We start from the raw sequence: 24,011 nt of genomic DNA on the forward strand, positions 1-24,011 counted from the left end.
CAGGCCGCCTCCACCCGAGCCACCATAGACTCCAAAATTGCTGTAAATGACTCTATACTCTGTGCACCGGCGGGTCCCGAGGCCCCCTCTAGGGAAACAGGTGGGGGAATATGTGTGGCAGGGTCCATAATAACTCCAGTTACTTCCTGGATAATATAATTCAAAAGTAAAGAAAAAAAAACTTTTTTTTTTTTTTTTTTTTTCTGACCCCCAGCGCCACAAAAAAGCCCCTTAGTGTTACCTGCTTAGGGATCCCTATCGATCGAGAGAGAGAGAGATAGACCCCCAGGCTCACCACTTGATGCTCAGAGTTAAACTGCAACAGCTTACAGCGCTGTCTTGACAAACAGGAAGTCTTTTGGCTGGCTGCCCAGGAAGAAAGGAGGCGGCTCCGCCCCTCTGCACGCCTTCCGGCGCCTCCCCCAAGCTCCACGAGGTGTAGGATCACCTCAAACATGGCCGCCCCCATGCTGGAGACACGAGGCTACGCCAAAATGGCGGCTCGTGCGATCCTGCAAGAAAAAATGGCGGCGGCCTGCTGAATGGCTGTCTCTGCCTGGGGATATGGCGTGGTTGGCGGTATCGGCCCCTGGCGGACCGCATGGCCGTTCGGGAGGCCTGCTAATAGCTGGAGATCTGATTTGGAAGGCAGTCTACATGTCCGTGGCTTCTGACTGGTAGGTAGCTTATACTTAACCCATAAGATTCCCAGAATGCCACAGATTACATCTTTTAAACATGTATACAATAGATTGTTAGCTCCCAAACCAAGCCTCCTGGCTTTTTGTACACAAAAAATCACACTCAAAGTAGGAGGATCTGTGACATGTTATAGGATAGAAAGGACTCTTTCTTACCATACCGAGAGGGGCCCGCGTTCACCACAAAACCCGTCAGGGGGAAAGGGGGAACATACTACTCACCATACCGGAACCAGGCGGGCACCAACTCCTGACAGTACCCCTCTCCACCGGGGCGGGAGGGCTGTCGACCGATACGAACGCCGTGACTCATGGTCTTTGGCGTTTCAGCGAGACGTTTAACTCGCGGGTTCAGTCCTTTTAATGGGACTTTGTCGCGGCCGACCCAGCGCGGAGCTATGGCCTGCACGCGCTCGTAGGCTGAACTGGGGTGACCACCGGATCTCAACATCCAGCCCGTCGCCCAGTTCAGCTTTCTTGCTTGAAGATCTCACAGGAACACTGGAGAAAAAGCTGTCTAAAAAAATCCTTTAAGAAAAAATTCTTGCCAGGACCTAAGATCCCAGCAAGGTGTCTAGGTCCTTACTCCTAACTAGACAGAAAATAACTGATTTGCTGAGGCAGAGAGAGAGAGGATATACCCTCTGGGACTGCCCCTAGGGTGTGGCCAGAGCTTTTTAATTTCCTGTCTAGTCCTGCTCCTGCGGAGGTAACATAACCCGAAGGTGGTGTATCACCGAGGACTACGTCTGTCGATGAGCGCTAGAGAAATCTGATCGCCCTGACAACATCCAAGGAATGTAAGGCAATCTCATTTGGATGCTTAGGCTTGGTACAAAGCGAAGGCAGGACAATGTCCTCATTAAGGTGGAATTCAGAGATCACCTTGGGAAGGAAGGATGGGGGTGGTCGCAAAACCACCTTATCCTTGTGAATTATCAAGTAAGGGGAGCGACAAGACTACGCCGCCAGCTACGACACTCTGCGAGCCGAAGTGATCGCCACCAGAAAAGCAACCTTTTTCGACAGCAGAGGCAACGATATCTCCCTGATGTTTTCAAAGGGAGCACGCTGGAGATCTGGCATTGGAGACAACGCCGATTTTTGAACGTTGATGGTCCATCCGAACTCCTGGAGCTTCTGTACCGTGATGGACAGATCGCGCACAAGGTCCTGGCTGGCACGCGATCTCAGAAGCAGATCGTCCAGGTACCCCAGGACCGCAATGCCCTGGGCCCGCAGCAGGCCCAGAACCGGCGCCAGCACCTTGGTAAACACCCTTGGTGCCTAAGCGAGACCGAAAGGTAACGCCACAAACTGGTAGTGGTCCTCTGCGATAGCAAACCGAAAGGTACCGCTGATGACCCTCGAAAATGGGGATGTGCAGGTACGCATCCTTCAGATCTATCGAAGCCAGGAATTCTCCTGGACTCAAGGAGGCCACAACCGAACGGAGAGACTCCATTCGAAACTTCCGAACACGCACAAAGCGGTTCAGCGCTTTAAGGTCCAGAATAGGACGCACTTTGCCCTCCTTTCTGGCACAATGAACAGATTCGAATAAAACCCCCGAAACCTGTCCCGATGAGGCACCGGGACAATCACTCCCTGAGCAAGCAGGTCCTGCACCGCTTGATACAAGTCCTGCAGACGCCCAGAAGCAGACGGAGATTGGAGGGAAAGAATCTGTCCATCGGCCGGGAAAGGAATTTGATCTTGTAACCTGATTGAACGATTTCCTGAACCCACCTGTCCGATATCCGGAGCAGCCAAGGTTGGAGGAAACCGCGCAAACGTTCCCCCACCCCTGAAACTGGTGAGGGCGCCCCTTCAGGCAGAGGCGGATTGTCCCGCCGAGCTGGCATTGCCGGTCTTCTGCTTACCCGCCCAGGGCTTCTTCTGGTTGCCCTGAGCCTTGAGGGGCTTGCCCTTGGATTGGTTCCGAAAGGCACGAAAGGACCCCTGATTGGATCTAGGTGCAGAACCCCGCTTGCCTCGAAAGGACTTGTTCTTCGGGTTCTGGGGCAGCATAGTGCTCTTGCCCCCCGTGACGCCTTTCACCAAGGTGTCCAACGCCTCGCCAAAAAGGCGAGAGCCAGCATAGGGAAAATCAGCAACAGTTTTCCTTGAGGACTGGTCGGCCGACCAGCTCTTCAGCCATATCAGTCGCCGGTTAAGTACCGCGACACTAGAGAGGCGAGCCACCAAGGGGGCCTCATTTAAGGCTGCTCACACAAGTACATGACTCCTTGGTGGATCTGATCCACCATTTCCAGCCGGGCAGGCGGCACGTCATCAGACACGAGATTGCCCCTAAGCATCTTAGTCCAATCAGCCACCGCCTGAGCCACCAGAACGGATGCGAAAACGGGTTTGAGCAATGAACCCGCCACCGTATAGGAATGGCGGGCTAGAGACTCCAACCGCCGGTCCGTGGGATCCCGGAAAACCGGGGTATCCTCAGTAGGAACCAAGGTAGCCTTGTTAAACACGGCCACAGTGTGATCCACCTGTGGAGGCACACACCATCGTGATTCCGTAGCCGGCGCAAAAGGATAAAGCAATTTGAACCGACTAGGTACCAGGAATGGACGTTTCAACGTGCGCCACATTTCATTAACAGTGTAATGGAATTCCGCTGGGCAGGGAAAAACCTGCGCAGACTTGCGGGTCCTGTGCGTCCCAAATGAGGACACAACGCCCAGAGGACAGGGCTCATCCTCTAAATGCAAGGTTTCTTTAACAGAAACAATTAACTCATCCATGGTCGCCCGTTCTTCAGGTGACCCTGGGGAGGATGTATCAACACCCTCCATTTCAGCCTCCCCCTCAGACCCCGGGGGGTCCAAGGATGAGCAGGATCCTGAAAAGGGCACGCTCGCAGCAGCCATATCCCCATCTGAATCAGAAGAGAGAGACAACCTGGGCCTCTTTCTCGCAGCCCGTTCAGACATCAGCATTTCCATATTTGCCACCAAAGTCGCTACCACAGCAGCCAGATCGGGTCGCAGCGGAGCCACAGGAGAACTGGGGCCCCCCACTAAAGCTGGAGGAAACTTGCTTTCCTGAGAATCCATGGCTCAAGTTATCAGAACAAACTACAGTGCAAAAACGGTACACTGTCCCCTTTAAGAACGCTGCGGTGTGCGCAGCCCACCGCTACTGCTACAGTGATGAAAGACCCCCAAAGGAGAAAAGAAACTGAGCCAGAAGCGATATACAGAGGGAAATTGAGAGTGATAACCTGCAGAGCCTGCAGAGCGTTGCTACCAGTGTCCTTGCTGCTGATGGAAAGGAAGTGCTGCTGGAGAGGGCTGGACTATATGCCAGACCCCAGGAAAATGGCTGCCCCATAGGGATGCATTGGAGGCTACGCCAAAATGGCCACCGACATGCGGCCGGGCCGATCGTTCCACCGCCCACAAAATGGCGGCGGATGACGCCAAAATGACATGCAGGATCGCCCCAGAGGAGCTATACATGTGTGCCCATAGCAAAGATGGCGGACCGCGCGAAAATGCACCGCTGCGGTCGCCGCACAAGCACAAACGTCTGCACCCCCAACAATGCACCTAGGTGACACAGGGACAGGGACCCCCAGGCAACATACAGATCTGCACAAGCGATCCCCGCAGGGATCGCACAGGGAGTCACACAGGCACAGACATGGGGAACACACAGCAACACAGACTGCCACCCCAAACAGAGACCCCACACAGAAAAGTACTTACCTGTATCAGATGGCGTGGGGAGCCTCCATGCACGGAAAACCTCTGTCCTCATCTGACAGGGAGTGCCATGAGCCAGGGACATGACGCTGCAGCTCCGCAGACGAGTCCTGTGAGGTAGCCACCTCACGGCTGCATCCCTGTAGCGAACAGGGATGGGTCGTTCGTAATGCCAGGGCGAACCATAGCTGAACACTCGATGGCGGGCTGGGGGTCAATCTGACCCTTTTGCTCTGGAGAACCAGGGCGGCCAGTCCGAATCCCAGCACCGCATGATCCATCTTCATCCGAAGAGAAGACTAACACTAGAAGCTGACAAAATAAACAGCTAGTAAAGTAAAAGAAAAAACTGACATTCTCAAAGAAAATCAAATAAAAGATTAGGAAGGCTGAGACTGAAGCCCCAGCACAAGGGAAGCCTGACTATTCCTGACGCTAGGCAGATTAAAATCTTACCTGTAAAATTCCTTTCTCTGAGTCCTCCGACAGTCGCCGCCCCGCCCCTCTTTTGGGGTTCTTATTACCTACTGCTATGCTACCAAACTGAGTTGGGAGTGGTGATGCAGGGGGGATATTGACCAGATGGGACAGCCCCCATGGGTGTGTATATGCTAATGCCTTTTGTCTTTGGACTAAGTCTATATGCCTAGCTATTCCTGCGGATGGTAAGACAATATCCAACAGTGATGACTTAGAGGAGGCGGCGACTGTCGGAGGACGTAAGAGAAAATTGTATAAAGACAAATAAGACAAAAGAGGTATTCATAGGCTAGGGAAAATCCATGAAACGCTTGGAAAACGGAGAGTGGGGGAAGAAGGCATGAGATAAAGTATCGACACACATCTTGTGGATGGCCAATGCCCTTCATGAGCTAATGCGTTATGAAAAAAAGGATTACTGGGTGTCAGATTGCTCCTCCTAAAAAAATGTGCATGTACACTTGATTTAAACATAAATGAAACAAATGAATAGCCGATCATAACTTTTTCATTTAAAATTCACAGATAGCAAGCCAAGGAACCCCACAATGTTTAACTGTCATTACCACTGGCATTTAGAGGAAAGATTGTATGTAAAGTATCTGCCACTTAGCCCTAGAAATCATAGATCAACAAAACCACTTACCACTCTTTTTTCCCGGAAGTCGATGCCTACTGTTGTGATGAACTTGGAGTTGAACTTTCCATCTGTATATTGGTAGAGGAAGCTGGTTTTTCCAACGCCAGAGTCTCCCAATGCTAAGAATTTGATGAGGTAGTCATAGTCCCCATCAAACATTGTGAAATTTGGTTGGTGACCTGAAAAACAGGAGAACATAGAAGAGTGAATGGGATATGGAATCAATGGGGTATTGGGAACAGTTCAACATAATACAGCCCCATCAGAATTAGGGATGAGCTCAGGCATGTTCAGATGCGAGTCAGAACCAACTTGAGCTATCCCACTTGAGCTATTTGAAGCTGTCAAAGCGTACAGCAAAGCATAGGCAGCGAAGGCACGCCACACTCCACAGCAGCACAAATACAAGGGGTGTGTATACATACCGCTTCACAGCAGGGGATCATCTACCCGATCTTATTCCTTTAAGCATTATAGGTAAACTGGCCAGTGCTGAGACAAGGATGGACCATCAACAAGATAAGATTCCTAAGTCAGCCATACACGGTTTGATTCTCTGCCATTTTAGCAGGAACCAGCTGAAATTCGAAGCTTTAATAGGCAGGCTGAATGTTCCAAGATAAATCGATTGATCAACTTGGGTACAACAAGCTTGCCGGATCCCGTCCCGATTATTACTAGCGGCAGCTATAGCCTCTAGCGATAATCACTATCTTCTCCCTTTGGGGACGGCTTCCCCCGACTGCTGGGAGAAGACAATTGCTCTGCAGGAGGGACTCCCCTGTCAGCACTGTCTGTGCTAATGGGGAAATCATGTAATTTCTGTCCTGCAATCCATGGTGAATGGCCGGCCTCACATTCTGTGGTTGTCCACAAGCAAACAGCTATAAATGTGCAGGCCATTTAGGAAAATAAAAGGAGAATCTTGTTCTGAGCAGTTTTCAATTTGTAGTCTTAGCAAGACAAAAGAAACTTAAGTCCCCTGATCTTTTATGGCATCTGAAGTTGGTCAACTTTATATATAGTTCTCCAGGTAAATTTCAAACTATTACGGTTAAGTCCCATTCACACCGAAGAAGCAAAAAAACCACTTCAAACATATTACTGTGCCAGACTATGAAATATGTTTACAAGTGGTTTTAAACCCTTACATATATCCAGTGAAGTGACTGGCCTCAGGTGATACACAAAGATTAAAACAGATCCACCTACAGAAGTTGTACTTTTCCAGAATTCATACAGCTTCTCTGAGCGGTCAGAAAACGGGTAGCGGAGAGCTGAAACAGGAACAGGGCTGAGGAGGTCAATTACAGGCTGTGCACTACAGCTCCCTCCCGTCACCTTATTAGCACTTCATGTCAAAAAAGCTGGTCATGCAGATAGAGGAAAGGGGAAGCAAAAATAAAATTACACCTAGTGCGCTGGTTTGAGACAAGTGCACACACTCTACACATATTTTACTACTAAGTGCACACTATAGAAAGATATGTTTTGTTCATATTTTATGTATGAGGTTTACAAGCACTTTAAGTGGGAGTACACTACCTTGGTTGACTTTTCTCAGAGGTAAGCCTATAATAAGCCTATAATGAGGCTTACCTAAAGTGGCAGTAAATATCTCCTAAACGCACATCGTTTAGGAGAGATTTACTCATGAAGCCGCCGGTGACATCACTGGTGCATGTGCTCTGAAGGAATAGCATACCTGTGCCGTTAACAGTGGCTCCCACACGCATGTGCGGGAGTAGCGTCATCGCAACTTGTCCAATCATAGGACCGGAGCCTGCCAACCCGTTAGAAAGAGTGGGTGAAGATGGAAGCCCTGTCAGTGGTGACAGCGCAGCGCTGGAGGATTTAGTTTTAAAGTGGAGTTCCACCCTAAAATTATACTTACCTCCATCTTCTCGCTCCGGGTCACCTGAAAAACAAATGGATAATCGCAATTTTTTTTTTTTTTTTACTTACCTTGTTTAGAAGAAAATATACTTACCTTACTTCCTTCTTCCTCCCCTCGGCGGCCGCGGCGAGTCGTCACTTCCTGGCATGCAATGATTCCTGGGAGCTGAACGTCATCGCTCCCAGGAATCAATGCACCGCACCGGCCCCGACGTCAGTTCCGGTGCAGGCGCCGTCATACCTTGCAAAACAGCTTCTGGGCATGCCCAGAAGCTGTGCAGGGATGACGCTGCGGCACCGGAAGTGACGGTGGGGCCGGTGCAGTGCATCGTGGGACCAAAGAAGACGGAAGAGGACACAGAAGAGGATCGCGCTGGCTTCAAGCTGCCCACACCTGAGATGGCAGCGCTGGACAATACATTTTCAAGGTAAGTATTTCTTCTAAAAGGTAAGTGCAACCCGGGACAGATCAGAGGCTAGCCATTGAGGAATGCACTAGCCCTGACTGTCCCGGGGGTATTTTTATTAAAAATGGATTTTTGTAAAATCTTACCGTAAAATCCTTTTCTCTTAGCTCATCGACAGACGTAGTCCTCGGTGATACACCACCTTCGGGTTATGTTACCTCCGCAGGAGCAGGACTAGACAGGAAATTAAAAAGCTCTGGCCACACCCTAGGGGCAGTCCCAGAGGGTATATCCTCTCTCTCTCTGCCTCAGCAAATCAGTTATGTGAAAAAGCAGTGCTTAGAGAATTTAACCCAACCCAATTCCAAAACAGAGGGGCGGGGACTACGTCTGTCGATGAGCTAAGAGAAAAGGATTTTACGGTAAGATTTTACAAAAATCCATTTTTCTCTAGCGCTCATCGACAGACGTAGTCCTCGGTGATACACCACCTTCGGGACGTCCCAGAGCAGTATCACAACTGAGGGGTGGGAAAATGGAAATCAAATCCCAATCTAGAAGGCCCAACCGGTGCCAACTAGAAGTTTACAATGCTCATCCTTTATGATGAGACTCAACAAAAAAGGAGAAAACAAAATTTTTTTTTTTTTTTTTTCAAACAGAAAAAAACCCTCGAGGTAGACCACCGGTCTCCTCAAATTGCGGCCTGCAAAACCTTGCGGCCAAATGAGGCATCCGCCGATGCCGTCACATCAATTTTATAGAATTTTGTAAAGGTATGTACCGACGACCAGGTGGCCGCCTTACATACCTGGACCACTGACGCCTGATGGCGAAAGGCCCAGGAAGTACTGAGCGCTCGAGTGGAGTGCGCCCTAACAGGGAACGGAGGACTCTGACCCTTAATAGAATAAGCCTGTACCACCGTTTGTCTAATCCATTTGGCAATGGTCGCGGCAGATGCAGGCAAACCCTTTCTGGGGCCATCCGTGATCACAAAAAGTGAATCCGTCTTACGGAATGATTCCGTAGATTTCAGGTATACCCTGATTGCCCGAACCACATCTAAGGAATGCAACGCATGTTCCCGATGATGCTTGGGCTGAGGACACAAGGAAGGTAGTACAATATCTTCATTCAGATGAAAATCTGAAACCACCTTGGGAAGAAAAGATGGCTTAGGATGAAGTACTACCTTATCCCTATGAATCACTAGGTATGGTGACTGGCATGATAATGCAGCCAGTTCTGACACCCTGCGAGCAGAAGTAATAGCCACCAAGAAGGCCACCTTCTGGGATAGAGTAAGCAAGGGAATCTCCCTGATGTTTTCAAAAGGAGGTTTCTGTAGAACCGACAAAACCAAATTAAGATCCCAGGGCGGTAAGGGCGCGCGGACTGGAGGAGCCAGGTGCCGCACCCCCTGGATGAAATTCCGCACCAAGGATTTGGTAGCTAAAGGCTTCTGAAAGAAGATTGCTAATGCTGAAACTTGACCCTTGATGGTGCTCAAGGCTAGCTTCTGCTCAACCCCTTGTTGCAAAAAAGCCAATATTCGAGTCACCGAATAGGTACGTGGAGGAAATCCTAAAGATTCGCACCACGCAATATAAGTCTTCCATGTGTGATAATAGACTTTGCTGGAAGTCGCTTTCCTTGCTTTAATAAGGGTAGGAATGACTGAAGTAGACAAACCTCTGTCCTTCAGTACTTGGGTCTCAATGGCCAGGCCATTAAAACCAGCGACTGTAAAGCACGAAGGTAAATTGGTCCTTGAGACCACAGACACTCCCTGAGACGAAGTTCCCACGGAACGTCTGCGACTAACATGTCCAAGTCGGCCAGGCCGGCTTGAGGAGGCCAGCCTAGAATTTCTAGGACCACTGGCGCTGATTGGATCTGAACCAGGTGTCCCTAGAGCTATCTGGCCCCGACCATCCGAGAAAGTCTGGTCGTTTTCTGTTCCCACACATTTATCAAATACCTGATAGTTATCAGGAAAGGTGATCTTTTCTGGTTGAACCTCAGGGACCGAAGTCACCCGACTAGAGGCTACTTGGCCTATCTGGTCAACCAGATCCGATTCCTGTGAGGTATCGGGACTAATCTTAGGAAAAGGTAAAGGAAAAGATCTTTTCAGGGAACGGTAACTACCGCTTCCTGTGGTACTTAAATGTTGGAAGGGAAGAATCGCACCGGTAGTAGTGGTTGATGCTCGATCTAATGTCCTGAATACCGGTGAAAACGTCCCCCCACCCTGAAACCGGGTGGGGGCGCACCTTCAGGCTGTGTACTCCTTTGCTTCGGGTTTGGCTGGGTTGGTCCCCTTCTTGAACCCTCCTGGAGGAGTCTTGCCTTTCCCGCTAGTACCAGCCGGGCGCCCTTTATGGGCGGTAAAGAAAGGTCCTCGCTTGTTGCGAGGTCCCTTAGCTTTTGCAGCCTGTGGCAAAAAAGTGCTCTTGCCCCCAGTGGCATCCTTAATGATTTCATCTAGGTTGGCTCCAAATAGACGATTCCCCTGAAAGGGGAGATTGGTCAAGGTCTTTTTGGAACCTAGGTCAGCTGACCAGCATTTTAACCACAGCACACGTCTGAGGATCACTGCTAACTTAGATGCATGCCCTAATAAGGGAGTAGTGTCCAAGGCTGCGTCACAGATAAACCGTAGCCCTTGTATGATCTGTTCCATCAAATCAGATGTCTCCTGGGGAATATCTTTTCCCCTAAGATCTTGGCGTACCATTTTCGCCCATTCCGTAAGTGTCTGGGAAACTAGACCAATAACGATTACTGGTCTAAATGCTGACCCTATCAGAGAAAAGATAGTGCGGGACTCTGCTTCTATCTTTCGATCCACCGGATCCTTAAAGGACGAAGTGTCCTCCACTGGAATAACCGTGGCTTTATTCAGCCTGGAAATAGGCGGATCCACGACTGGTGGTACCGTCCATTTCTTAATGATGGATTCCTCAAACGGATAGCGTCTAGCAATACGCTTGGAAATAGTAAAGGTACGTTTAGAATGCTCCCATTCTCCTTTAATCTGATTACCAAAACATTTAGGTACAGGAAAAGCCTTCGCCGTCTTGATGGGCTTATTAGTCCCAAAAGGCCTCTCTGTTTCAGTTGCCTCTGCCGGTAAAGCCTCAAGTTTTAAGGTTTCTTGCACTGCCACAACTAGTGCGTCCACCAATGCTTCTTCCTGAATTATAGCAAGAGAAGAAGCGTCCTCCTCACTGTCTGAGGGGGCTTTACCTGGGATAACAGCCCTTGCAGAGGAACCTGCAACTGCCGTGACCATCTCTGAATCTGAGTCAGAGGTGTCAGATGGTATAGGGGTAGGCGGGGGTCGCTTCCTTGACCCCCGTCCCTGACAGGCCGCCTCCACCCGAGCCACCATAGACTCCAAAATTGCTGTAAATGACTCTATACTCTGTGCACCGGCGGGTCCCGAGGCCCCCTCGAGGGAAACAGGTGGGGGAATATGTGTGGCAGGGTCCATAATAACTCCAGTTACTACCTGGAAAATATAATTCAAAAGTAAAGAAAAAAACTTTTTTTTTTTTTTTTTTTTCTTTTCTGACCCCCGGCGCCACAAAAAAGCCCCTTAGTGTTACCTGCTTAGGGATCCCTATCGATCGAGAGAGAGAGAGATAGACCCCCAGGCTCACCACTTGATGCTCAGAGTTAAACTGCAACAGCTTACAGCGCTGTCTAGACAAACAGGAAGTCTTTTGGCTGGCTGCCCAGGAAGAAAGGAGGCGGCTCCGCCCCTCTGCACGCCTTCCGGCGCCTCCCCCAAGCTCCACGAGGTGTAGGATCACCTCAAACATGGCCGCCCCCATGCTGGAGACACGAGGCTACGCCAAAATGGCGGCTCGTGCGATCCTGCAAGAAAAAATGGCGGCGGCCTGCTGAATGGCGGTGTGCTGCAGGGCACACAACACTGTCTCTGCCTGGGGATATGGCGTGGTTGGCGGTATCGGCCCCTGGCGGACCGCATGGCCGTTCGGGAGGCCTGCTAATAGCTGGAGATCTGATTTGGAAGGCAGTCTACATGTCCGTGGCTTCTGACTGGTAGGTAGCTTATACTAAACCCATAAGATTCCCAGAATGCCACAGATTACATCTTTTAAACATGTATACAATAGATTGTTAGCTCCCAAACCAAGCCTCCTGGCTTTTTGTACACAAAAAATCACACTCAAAGTAGGAGGATCTGTGACATGTTATAGGACAGAAAGGACTCTTTCTTACCATACAGAGAGGGGCCCGCGTTCACCACAAAACCCGTCAGGGGGAAAGGGGGAACATACTACTCACCATACCGGAACCAGGCAGGCACCAACTCCTGACAGTACCCCTCTCCACCGGGGCGGGAGGGCTGTCGACCGATACGAACGCCGTGACTCATGGTCTTTGGCGTTTCAGCGAGACGTTTAACTCGCGGGTTCAGTCCTTTTAACGGGACTTTGTCGCGGCCGACCCAGCGCGGAGCTATGGCCTGCACGCGCTCGTAGGCTGAACTGGGGTGACCACCGGATCTCAACATCCAGCCCGTCGCCCAGTTCAGCTTTCTTGCTTGAAGATCTCACAGGAACACTGGAGAAAAAGCTGTCTAAAAAAATCCTTTAAGAAAAAATTCTTGCCAGGACCTAAGATCCCAGCAAGGTGTCTAGGTCCTTACTCCTAACTAGACAGAAAATAACTGATTTGCTGAGGCAGAGAGAGAGAGGATATACCCTCTGGGACTGCCCCTAGGGTGTGGCCAGAGCTTTTTAATTTCCTGTCTAGTCCTGCTCCTGCGGAGGTAACATAACCCGAAGGTGGTGTATCACCGAGGACTACGTCTGTCGATGAGCGCTAGAGAAAAAAAAGTTCACTGGGTGGAACTCGCTTTAAGGTAAATTTTCACATAATGCGCTAAAATGCAAGGCATACTAGTGCATTATAACTTGGCCTTGCAGGGGTTTTTTTAATTTCCCTTTTAAAAAGGCTGAGGTTTACTACCGCTTTAAGAATGTTGGTAGAAGCCTGGCTCTTTAAAAAGGCTGAGGTTTACTACCGCTTTAAGAATGTTGGTAGAAGCCTGGCTCTTTAAAAAGGCTGAGGTTTACTACCGCTTTAAGAATGTTGGTAGAAGCCTGGCTCTTCTGAAAGTAGTTAGACTTCGAGACTTCCAGGCAGCAGGCCAGTTATGTCATCTACAGTAAAAATAAAGCGATTAATCTGAGCTAGCATCAGAAACACTACAGGAGAGGAAATAAAGGGGAGCTAAACCTAGAATTAAAAAAAAAATAGCAAGCAGGCAGCTTTTGCAGAAGAGATATGCTAGGTCTGTTCTGCAATAAGACACACTTACCTGCCTGCTCGTAGTCTTCTAGTGCACGTCTGCTGAGCTGTGCATATGCAGCTCAGCATGCATTACACTCCAGCTATGCCAGAATGGCTGACTACCATGCAAGTGATCATGTCATCTCTGGCTATTCAAGAGACAGAAAACCGATACCTGGAAGTAGCATAGGAGAAAAAAATGGCAGTGGGCGGCGGGGAAATTAATTGTTGCATTGCTGCAATGTAGAGGAGAGTATTGTGAAAAGTTTAGTTCTGCTTTAAGGGTTTGTATGGCTGAATTTGCATCGCATTCGGACACAACTCGCACAGGACCCTTTTTTGGGTCCGCACCAGAATCGGATCAAACGTAAATTCATTTCCTTGGGATTTTATGTGATAAACGAACACAAAAGTGGCACATAATTGTGAAGTGGAAAAAAAATGATAAAGATTTTTTTTTTTACAGATAAATATCTAAAAAAAGTGTGGCGAGCGTTTGTATTCGGCCCCCTTTACTCGGATACCCCTAACTAAAATCTAGTGAAACCTATTGCCATCAGACGTCACCTAATTAAGAAATAGAGTTCACCTGAATGTAATTTAATCTCAGTATAAATACAGCTGTTCTGTAAAGCCCTCAGAGGTTTGTTAGAGAACATTTGTGAACAAAAGGCATCGTGAAGGCCAAGGAACACACCAGACAGGTGAGGGATAAAGTTGTGGAGAAGTTCAAAGCAGGGTTAGGTTATAAAAAAAAAAAAAAACCCAAGCTTTGAACATCTCATGGAGCACGGTTTAATCCATCATCTGAAAGTGGAAAGAGTATGGCACAGCTGCAAACCTACCAAGACATGGCCATTCACCTAAACTGAAAGGCCGGGCAAGGAAGAGCATTGATTTAGGGAAGCAGCCAAGAGGCCCATGGTAACTCTGGAGAAGCTGCAGAGATCCACAGCTCAGGTGGGAGAATCTGTCCACAGGACAATTATTAGTCGTGCACTCCACAAATCTGTCCTTTATGGAAGAGTGGCAATAAGAAAGCCATTGTTGAAAGAAAGAAAGCCATAAGAAATCCTGTTTGCAGTTTGTGAGAGGCCATGTGGGGGACACAGCAAACATGTGGAAGAAGGTGCGCTCTGGTCAGATGGGACTAAAATTGAACTTTTTGGCCTAAAAGCAAAATGCTGTGTGGCGGAAAACTAGCACTGCACATCACCCTGAACACACCATCCCAACTGTGAAACACGATGGCGACAGCATTATGTTGTGGGGATGCTTTTCTTCAGCAGGGACAGGGAAGCTGCTCAGAGTTGATGGGAAGATGGATGGAGCCAAATACAGGGCAATCTAAGAAGAAAACCTGTTATAGTCTGCAAAAGACTTGATACTAAGGCAGAGGTTCACCTTACAGCAGACTAAAAACCCTAAAAATACAGCCAGAACTACAATGGAATAGTTTAGATCAAAGCATATTCATGTGTTAGATGGGCCCAGTCAAAGTTCAGACCTAAATCCAGTTGAAAATCTGTGGCAAGACTTGAAAATTGTTGTTCACAGACGCCCTCAATCTATGACAGAGCTTGAGCTATTTTTGCAAAGAAGAATGGGCAAAAATGTCACTCTCTAGATCTGCAAAGCTGGTAGAGACATCCCCAAAAAGACTTGCAGCTGTAACTGCAGTGAAAGGTGGTTCTACAAAGTATTGACTCAGGAGGGGCTAAACACAAATGTACGCCACACTTTTCACATATTTATATGCAAAACATTTTGAATAACCATTTTTATTTTTCTTCCACTTCACAATTATGTGCCACTTTGTGTTGGTCTATCACATAAAATCCCAATAAAATACATTTACGTTTTTGATTGTAACATAAAATTTTGAAAAATCCAAGGGGTATGAATACTTTTTCAAGGCACTGTACAGTTGTGCTCAAAAGTTTGCATACCCTGGCAATAATCATGATATTTTGTCATTGATATTAAGAATATGACTGATCATACTGATCTTTTATTTAAGGATAACGATCATATGAAGCAATTTATTATCGCATAGTTGTTTGGCTCATTTTTAAATAACAGAAATCGCCCAAATGGCCCTTATTAAAAAAGTTTCCCTGCCCTGGAATGTTTGGCCTTGGTACAGACACACAAGGTGACACACACAGGTTCAAATGGCAATTAAAGGTTAATTTCCCACAGCTGTGGCTTTTTAATATGCAATTAGTGTCTGTGTATAAATAGTCAATGAGTTTGTTAGCCAACACGTGAATGGACTGCGCAGACTTAAAGTATAACAAAAGGCAAAACAGTTTTTTTAGTTTTATATAGAATGGAGAGGGATTAGAACCCCTATCTGTTTTTTTCTTTTTTTGCTGCCTCTGCACGTTAAGGAGATTTACCCTATTTGTCCTGTTTAGCATAATTCTTGAAAAAGTGAAAATAAAGAAAAACCTTCCTACATTTTTGGGTTGTCCCCAAAAAAGTATTAGAAGGAAAATCTTCCAATTGGAACACTAGTCCTGGGGACCTGGGGGTCCCCAAGGAATTTGCTCTCCATTCCTATTTGGCTATGGTACAGGAAGTGAAGGGAAATCTCTGAAATGGGGCACAGATGGGGGGAAAAAAAAATCTGACAGAGCTTGCAACCCTCCTTTGCTCTATCCAAGATGAAAAATGTTTTGCCTATGGTTCTATTTTAATACTGAGCCATGGGGAGCAGAAAAGAACTGTCAAAAGACCTGCCTAGCAAGGTAAAGGACCTTTTAATGATGGAAAATAATTTAAAACTATATCAAAAGCCTTTAATATTCCAGTTAGTACTGTTCAATCACTTAAAGAAGTGGATAATTCAGGAATCTCTTAATACCAAGTCAAGATCAGGTAGACCAAGAAAGATTGCAGCCACAACTGCCAGAAGAATTGTTCGGGATACAAAGAAAAACCCACAGGTAACCTCAGAAGGAGTATAGGCTCTGGAAAAAGACAGTGTGGTTGTTTCAAGGAGCAAAATACAAAAATACTTGAGTTGCCAGAAAGAAGCCTTTACTATGCCAGTGCCACAAAAAAGTCTGGTGAGGCGTGTCAAGGTGATTGGTGTATTTTAACTGGGCTTTTATGTGGCAACTCGACCTTGCAGCTCATTTTTGTTCATGTATTGTTGTATGGTGATTTCAGTTATTCAATTTTAAAAATTAGCCAAGCAACCATGTGATAATAAATGGCTTCATATGATCACTATACTTAAATAAAAGACAGTTTTTTGGCATGATCATTCATATTTTCTAGATCAATGGCAAACTTTCACGATTCCTGCTAGGGTATGCAAACTTTTGAGCAGGACTGTACACTTAAGCCAGCCTTACATGGATCAAAATTTGGCCGGTTCAGCAGGGATAATCCGAATTTTGATCAATGTATGGGTACACTGGTCGTACACAAGTTGATCTTGTTTACAACCAGCCGATCGGGTTTTCCGGAACGATGTACTGCTGGCTATAGCCAGCAACACTAATTATTGTGTTCTGCCAGCAGGGAAGGCTCTCCACACTCCCCACCGGCAGAATACAAAAGCGCTGCGGGGTGGATGCCCTATCAATACTGACTGTGCTAATGGGGGAATAAAGCAATTTTCTTTCTTTCCACCCATGGTAATCTGTGGCCTGCCTTACTAAGGTTTCCTAAAGCTGGGCATTCACTGCTAGAATTTCAACTGTAACAGAACTCCACCAAAAAATCTAACAGTTGGTGAGCAAGGCAGAAAACTTAACTGAACTACGCCTGAACAGCTGCAGACACTGTGTGGATATTCTGACAGCTGGTTCTAGTAGCTGTCAGAATACAATAGTCTATTTAGGGGGGTGAGGGTTCGTCCATTCATGTTATTTGTATGGCTGGAGGAACTGTTAGACTTCTTTGGTTCAGCTTTCAGGCCGAACAAAAATATTCTATCAGGGTATGACCAGCTTATTTGCCTTCCACAGGCAGTTTTATGGCTTCCCCTTGTGTCTTTCCCGACATTTAGAAAAGATGAAGCCTAATAAAGAAATAAAGCTCTCAACCGTAGCATGTTAGGGATTTGTAGGATTTATGCAATAATGAATATCTTCAGATCAAAAAGGAAGATATAGCATAAGATTTTCTAGATTACACAGAGTTGCAACTTCTACCAGAAATCTCTGGAAATTTGCTAAAGTTTATCTATAAAAAAATAAAAACACAGTTATATTATGATACCATTATGCTCCTCTCCTCCTAAAAATGCCTCAAGCCTCATTCACAAAGGCGTTCCTAAGCATACTCCCAAGCAAGGACCATGTTTGCCTGCATGGGATGCACAGGTGTTCTATGCATCTGTATGCAGGCAGTACCATTCATATCAATTGGGAGCAGCAGCTGCATGGACACCATTGACACCCGCGTGGGTATGAGTTTGTGGATACCCAACGGCATGGATGTCAAATTGGGAGCAGCAGCTGTGTCTATGCAGTCGCTGCATCCCAACTGACATGAAGGAGACTGCCTGCATGTGGATACATGACACATCTGTGCATCCAGTGCAAACAAATAAAAATGAACATATGCCAAAGTACACCTGTGTTAAAGAGGCCTTACTGTCATGCTGATCTAGTGGCTTCAATAATTCCTGAGTCACCAATCTGGAACAGACTATACGAGATGATCAGAAGGTTTGATTTTTCTTGCTGTATACTCATTCAAGGCAGTAAGTAGGCAAAGTAGTGAACTGAGACACAGCAAGGCACTTTAGCATCTCAAGAAAACGGCCAAAGGCACCCTATATAGTCCTTTCAGTACAGGTTCCTTTTAGGGAGATGTCTAATCACTTTATCGGTCTATAGTGCTTGTCAGGGGTCATTTACACATCACAGCAGGTCCAAAGCTGGCCATAGACTGTTCCAATCCCGAAAATTGAAACATGTAGGAGCAGTCAATGTATCCAAGTTGATTGATCGATCAACTTGGGTACAACCAGCCTGTCGGATTTTACATGCGATTATTGCTAGCGGTTTCCCTAATTCCTAGTCGGAAACATGCCCTGTGCACAGCAGTAGGAGCTGCTGGCACCATGTCCACCAGTGAATGCCCAGTAGAAAGCCCCTGGTGCTGTGCCCAGACACAACATGGGCAGTACAATCGGATGGCTCTGGCAGTGTCCACTAAGTGCATGGGTAATACTATGCTTAGAAATGTAAGAACAATACAAGTGCGCTACAAATGAGATATTGCCGTTTGAACACAGCACCAGCAGCCTCTACTGCCATGCGCTGGGCGAGCATAGAGTCAGAACGCACATGGACAATGGCTTTTTGCTTTGCTTCGTGGCAAAAATTATCCCAGCATTGAATATGATTTGTTTAAGGCACATTTGTTAAACTCAAGGCCCGTGGCCCGAATCTGCCCTTCTAAGCCATTACATGTGGCCCTTGTTCCCAGGGCTTTTTTCAGGCTGGAATGTGGTGGAACCCCTAATCCCTGCACTATGTATGTAGAACATGCCTACGCGCTGCACTCTGCGCACAGGGCGCCCCTGAACGCTGCACTCTGCGCACAGGGCGCCCCTGCACTCTGTATTTAGCAAACCCCTAAAGTCTGGGTTTAGGTGTAATTGAGTTTCTGCACCGATTATCTTGAGAAAAAAAAAAAAGCAGTGGATACATTTAAATAGTCTTACAGATACAGTTGGACCTTTGAAGGCAACCATAATGCTGATGCAGCCCGGGATGAAATTTAGATTACCATCCCTGATTAAAGAGAATTGGACTACCCTGCAGCAACGTGTAATTCACACGGTTGCAGCAAGGTGGTGCAGCATTTACAAGGTTAAAACAAGCAGTGAGAAGGCAACTTTTCACCTCATCACCTGTCAAAAACCTCTGAAAAGTGATCCACTGCAGATCACTTTTCAGAGGGGCGGTAAGCACTGCCACGAATGTAAACCCAGCCTTACATTGAAGAGTTGCTGCACTGACCAACAAGATTTGCAGGTGACATTGCAGACTGTACTGCTTTTTCACTTTTTCTATCACACACTCAAGTTTGAGAGGCCTGGGTTTGGGACAGGTTTACTTTAAAAGTTTCAGCTGCAATAATCACAAAAAAGGACTATGGTCTGAGTGGCTACATTAATCACATCTTAGTAAGTGTAATGTAAATGCTGTTATTTTTAGAACTCCTCCACAGACCATTAACATACATGGCGGGCATGAATATATTCATTAGACGTGCATCTGGCTCTGATTGTTAATGGTTAACCTGAAGTAACAAAACTAGTTAAACAACACCTAGGAGGGCAGTCTCAAGGATTCTTCAAAGTGGAACTTAAAATGCCTTCCAAAAATCCTTTTGAAGATAATAGCACCAGAGCACTGGCTGCTCCTCCTTAAATTATATGGATGCTGCTTACTTAACCCACAGGTACATCATAAACATCAAGAAAATTACTATCTACAGCAAATTAACCATAGTAAGTATATAAAATGGTCATGGCTATGAACACAATCTTTGTGTATGCTGGAGTACAGTAGGAGAACTCTTCAGTAAATTCCCAATAATGGAATGCATAACAATTTGGTGCATCAAAGGCATACAATATTATAATGAAGACCTTTTCCCTTTCACTAAAAACAACAGCATTCGTTGTTCATGGTTACGGACTTACAAATGCGTTTTTTACTTCCTGGTTGAGTGAGGCACTGGTGATGTAAGCTTGGCCTCACAGTCGCAGCCTTGGGGGGCTACATCCCCAGTACCTTCCACCTCAAGTGATGATGTCCTCTATCACATGCCCCAGGAGGCAAAACCAGAGTTCCAGGACGCCAAGGGAGATGGAATAATTTGCCCATTGTGAAAATGGCCACCATAAGACAAATAGGGAGAAAAAAATACAATATGCATGAAATCAAAAGCCTGCAATGATCTACAAGTATCAGTTTGCCCTTACTAAACATTTCTAAAGGTGTCTGTTGTAATTTTTAATAAAGGGTGAAGTTCCGCTTTAAAGCTACATACCGGGGTATTTTTGCCCCCTTCTCAATCATCCATTCTGCCAGGCCTTTTTTTTTTCCTTTATGTTGTGAAGCCAGCTATATTCACCCAAGTCCCCTGTCCAGGTCCCTCACCACCACTATTTCCAGGTGTGGAGGACCAGCATCCTAATGGTGCCCAAGACTGCTCCTCAACCTCGCTCCGCTGACATCAGCCCTCTTCTGGATCCAAAGAGGACCCTGCCAGGAGACATCCAATAGGTAGTGACGTGAGTGTGTGAAGAAAGACCCACGCGGGATGTAAACAGATAAGGAGAAGGCTCTAGGGCTAAAGCGCGGGCTGGATTAGGTAAAGGGCTAAACTATTTATATATATATATATATATATATATATATATATATATAAAAATATGTATTTTTTTTCCTCATCCAATGATCAGTTCGGGAAAGGGGGGGGGGGGGGCGAACCTATCCTGGAGATGCACTTTTATGTACAGGTTCACCTTTAATAACAAGTTACACGTGTATTAAAGGTGTAACATATCATGTTGGTAATCACCAGCCCCCCACACCCCCTTCCCCTGTGACAGCAGGCAGGGGTTTTTCTCCCTGCAGCCACTGTAGCATTTAAAAATTGCCATGGATGTATGAGGCGCCGCCCGCACAGCTGTATCATTCATTCACATTGATCTGTGATTAAACTGCAAGTTCCTTTTGTAATACATTAAATATGAAGGGCGCCAACCCAAGAATCAATTAATCACACTTATTAATCAAGGTTGCTGCCCCTTTAAAGCGGAGTTCCGGCCACGAAAATGTTTTTTCAATAAAAATACCCCCGGGACAGTCAGGGCTAGTACATTCCACAATGGATAGCCTCTGTACTGTCCCGGGTCGCACTTACCTTTTAGAAGAAATACTTACCTTGAAAATTTCTTCTTCAGCGCTGCCATCTCGGATGTGGGCAGCTGAAGCCAGCGCGTCCTCTTCTGCTTCCTCTTCCGTGTCCTCTTCTCCCAGAATGCGCCTGCACCGGCCCTGATCGTCACTTCCGGCGCCGGCGTGTCATCCCTCCACAGCTTCTGGGCATGCCCAGAAGCTGTTTAGCAGGGAATGATGCGCCCGCACTGGAAGTGACGAGCGGGGCTGGTGCAGGCGCATTGATTCCTGGGAGCGATGACGTTCAGCTCCCAGGAATCATCGCAAACCGGAAGCGACGGTGCGGGCCGCGGCCGCAGAGGGAGGAAGTGGAAGAAAGGTTGAGTATATTTTTCTTCAATAACCAGGTAAGTAAACAAAAAAAAAAAATCGTAACTATCCATTTCTTTTTCAGGTGACCAAAAGCAAGCGGATGGCCCAAAATGAATTATGTCGATTTTGTGGCCGGCACTCCGCTTTAAGTGCAAAGAATGCACTATCAAAATAGGTTTGAAAAGGTAGGCGCTGCCCTATACACCAAAAACACTGCAAACAATCCATAATTTAGTAAACCAAACAATTGTTAAATATACAGTCTATCCAAAAAGTATTCACAACGCTTAAATTTTCCACATTTTGTTATGTTACAGCCTTATTCCAAACAATACCCCATAATGACAGTGTGAAAGAAGTTTGTTGGAAATCTTTGCAAATTTTGTAAAAATAAAAAAACAATAAAAATCACATGTACATAAGTATTCACAGCCATTCTTCTTTGCAGGACCTCTCTCTCAAGTTCCATCAGGTTGGATGGGGAACATTGGTGCACAGCCATTTTCAGATCTCTCCAGAGATGTTCAATCGGGTTCACGTCTGGGCCACTCAAGAACATTCAGAGTTGTCCTGCAGCCACTCCTTTGTTATCTTGGCTGTGAGCTTAGGATCGTTGTGTGGTTGGAAGATGAACCTTCGCCCCAGTCTGAGGTCCAGAGCGCTCTGGAGCAGGTTTTCAACAAGGATGTATCTGCACATACTTGCATTCATCTTTCCCGACTAGTCTCTCAGTGCCTGCCATTGCTGCCACCACCATGCTTCACTGTAGGGATGATATTAGCCAGGTAATGAGTGGTGCCTGGTGTCCTCCAGACATAATGGTTGCCTTTCAGGCCAAAGAGTTTAATCTTTTTTTCATCAGACCAGAGAATTTTGTTTCTCATGGTTTGAGAGTCTTCCAGGTGCCTTTTGCCAAACTCCAGGCATGCTGTCATGTGCCTTTTACTGAGGAGTGGCTTCTGTCTGGCCACTACCATACAGACCCGAATGGTGGAGTGCTGCAGAGATGGTTATTCTTCTGGAAGATTCTCCTCTCTCCACAGAAAAATGCTGAAGCTCTGTCAAAGTGACCATCGGGTTCTTGGTCACCTCCCAAACAAAGTCCCTTCTCCCCCGATTGCAAAGTTTGGCCGGGCAGGCCACTCTAGAAAGAGTCCTGGTGATTCCAAACTTCTTCCATTCATGGATAATGGAGGCCACTGTGCTCATAGAGACCTTCAATGCTGCAGAAATGTTGCTGTATCCTTACCCAGATCTGTGCTCGATACAATGCTCTCGGAGGTCTACAGACAATTCCTTGGACTTCATGGTTTGGTTTGTGCTCCGACATACACTGTTAACTGTGGGACCTTATATAGGCAGGTGTGTGCCTTTCCAAATCATGTCCAAGCAACTGTATTTACCACAGGTGGACTCCAATCAAGTTGTAGAAACAACTCAAGAGATAATCAGTGGAAATAGGATGCATCTGAGCTCAATTTTGAGTGTCATGGCAAAGGCTGTGAATAGTTATGTGATTTTTCTTTCATTTTTTTATTTTTGATACATTTGCAAAGATTTAAAACAAACTACTTTCTTGTTGTCATTATGGCGTATCGTTTGTAGAATTTTTGAGAAAATAATGAATTTAACCACTTGCCGACTGCCGCACGACTATTCACGTCGGCAGTCAGCCCCTCACAGGCAGAGTGACGTAGATCTACGTCGCTAGCCTGTGAGGGTCTAGGGAGCGAGCGCGCGCTCCCGGAGGCGTGGTCACGGACCCCCCCCCCCCCCCGCGCGTGTGACCGGCGGACCCGATGTACGCCGGTCACTCGGCGATCGTCGCTGCAGAGGGAGAAAGGCAGGCGGCTGATGTAAACAAGCCGCCTGTCATTCTCCCCTGTGTAGAAACACTGATCATACGGTTCTACTATGTAGGACCGTTGATCACTGTTTCTACAGCTCAAGCCACAGCCAATCACAGTTAGAATCACGCCACACATAACCCCTCCCTCTCAAAAAAAAGTTAACCCCTTCACTGCCAGTGTAATTTTACAGTAACAGTGCATATGTATAGCACTGATTACTGTAGAAATGTCACTGGTAACCCCAAAAGTGTCAAAAATGTCAGTCAAGGGTCCGATCTGTCCGCCGCAATGTCGCAGTACCACAAAAAAAAAAAAAAAAAAACGCAGATCGCCGCCATTACGCGTTAAAAAAAAAAAAAAAAACAACAAAAATGACACAAATCTTTCCCTTTGTTAGTAAACGCGATAACTTTTGCGCAAACCAATCAAAATACGCTTTTTGCGATTTTTTTTACCAAACATGTAGCATAAAACAAATTGGCCGAAAATGTTAAAAAATTTAGATTTTTACATTTTTTTGGGGGGGAATTTCATATAAAAAAATGGGAAAAATATTGTTATTTTTGCAAAATTGACGCTCTTTTTTTGTTTATAAAAAAAAAAAAAAAAAAAAAAAAAAAATCGCACAGGTGATCAAATACCACCAAAAGAAAGCTCTGTTTGTGGGAAAAAAAAGGACGTCAAATTTGTTTAGGTATAGCGTCGCACGACCACGCAATT

At 46.5% G+C, this 24,011-nt stretch overlaps 1 protein-coding gene across 3 annotated transcripts in view; it reads right to left on the reverse strand.

Annotated features, from left to right (window-relative positions):
* The window catches only part of RAB27A (RAB27A, member RAS oncogene family), a 233,549-nt gene that overhangs the window by 68,925 nt on the left and 140,613 nt on the right, over nt 1–24,011 (reverse strand). For all 3 annotated transcript variants that reach the window (XM_082252830.1, XM_082252828.1, XM_082252829.1), the window contains one exon: nt 5,556–5,728. In XM_082252830.1, the coding sequence (XP_082108956.1) occupies nt 5,556–5,708 (153 nt within the window). In that variant the 5' untranslated portion in view covers nt 5,709–5,728. The remainder of the gene's footprint in view (nt 1–5,555; nt 5,729–24,011) is intronic.

Source organism: Pelophylax lessonae (genome assembly GCF_965119305.1).
Source record: "Pelophylax lessonae genome assembly, chromosome: 4".
NCBI classification, from domain to species: Eukaryota; Metazoa; Chordata; class Amphibia; order Anura; family Ranidae; genus Pelophylax; species Pelophylax lessonae.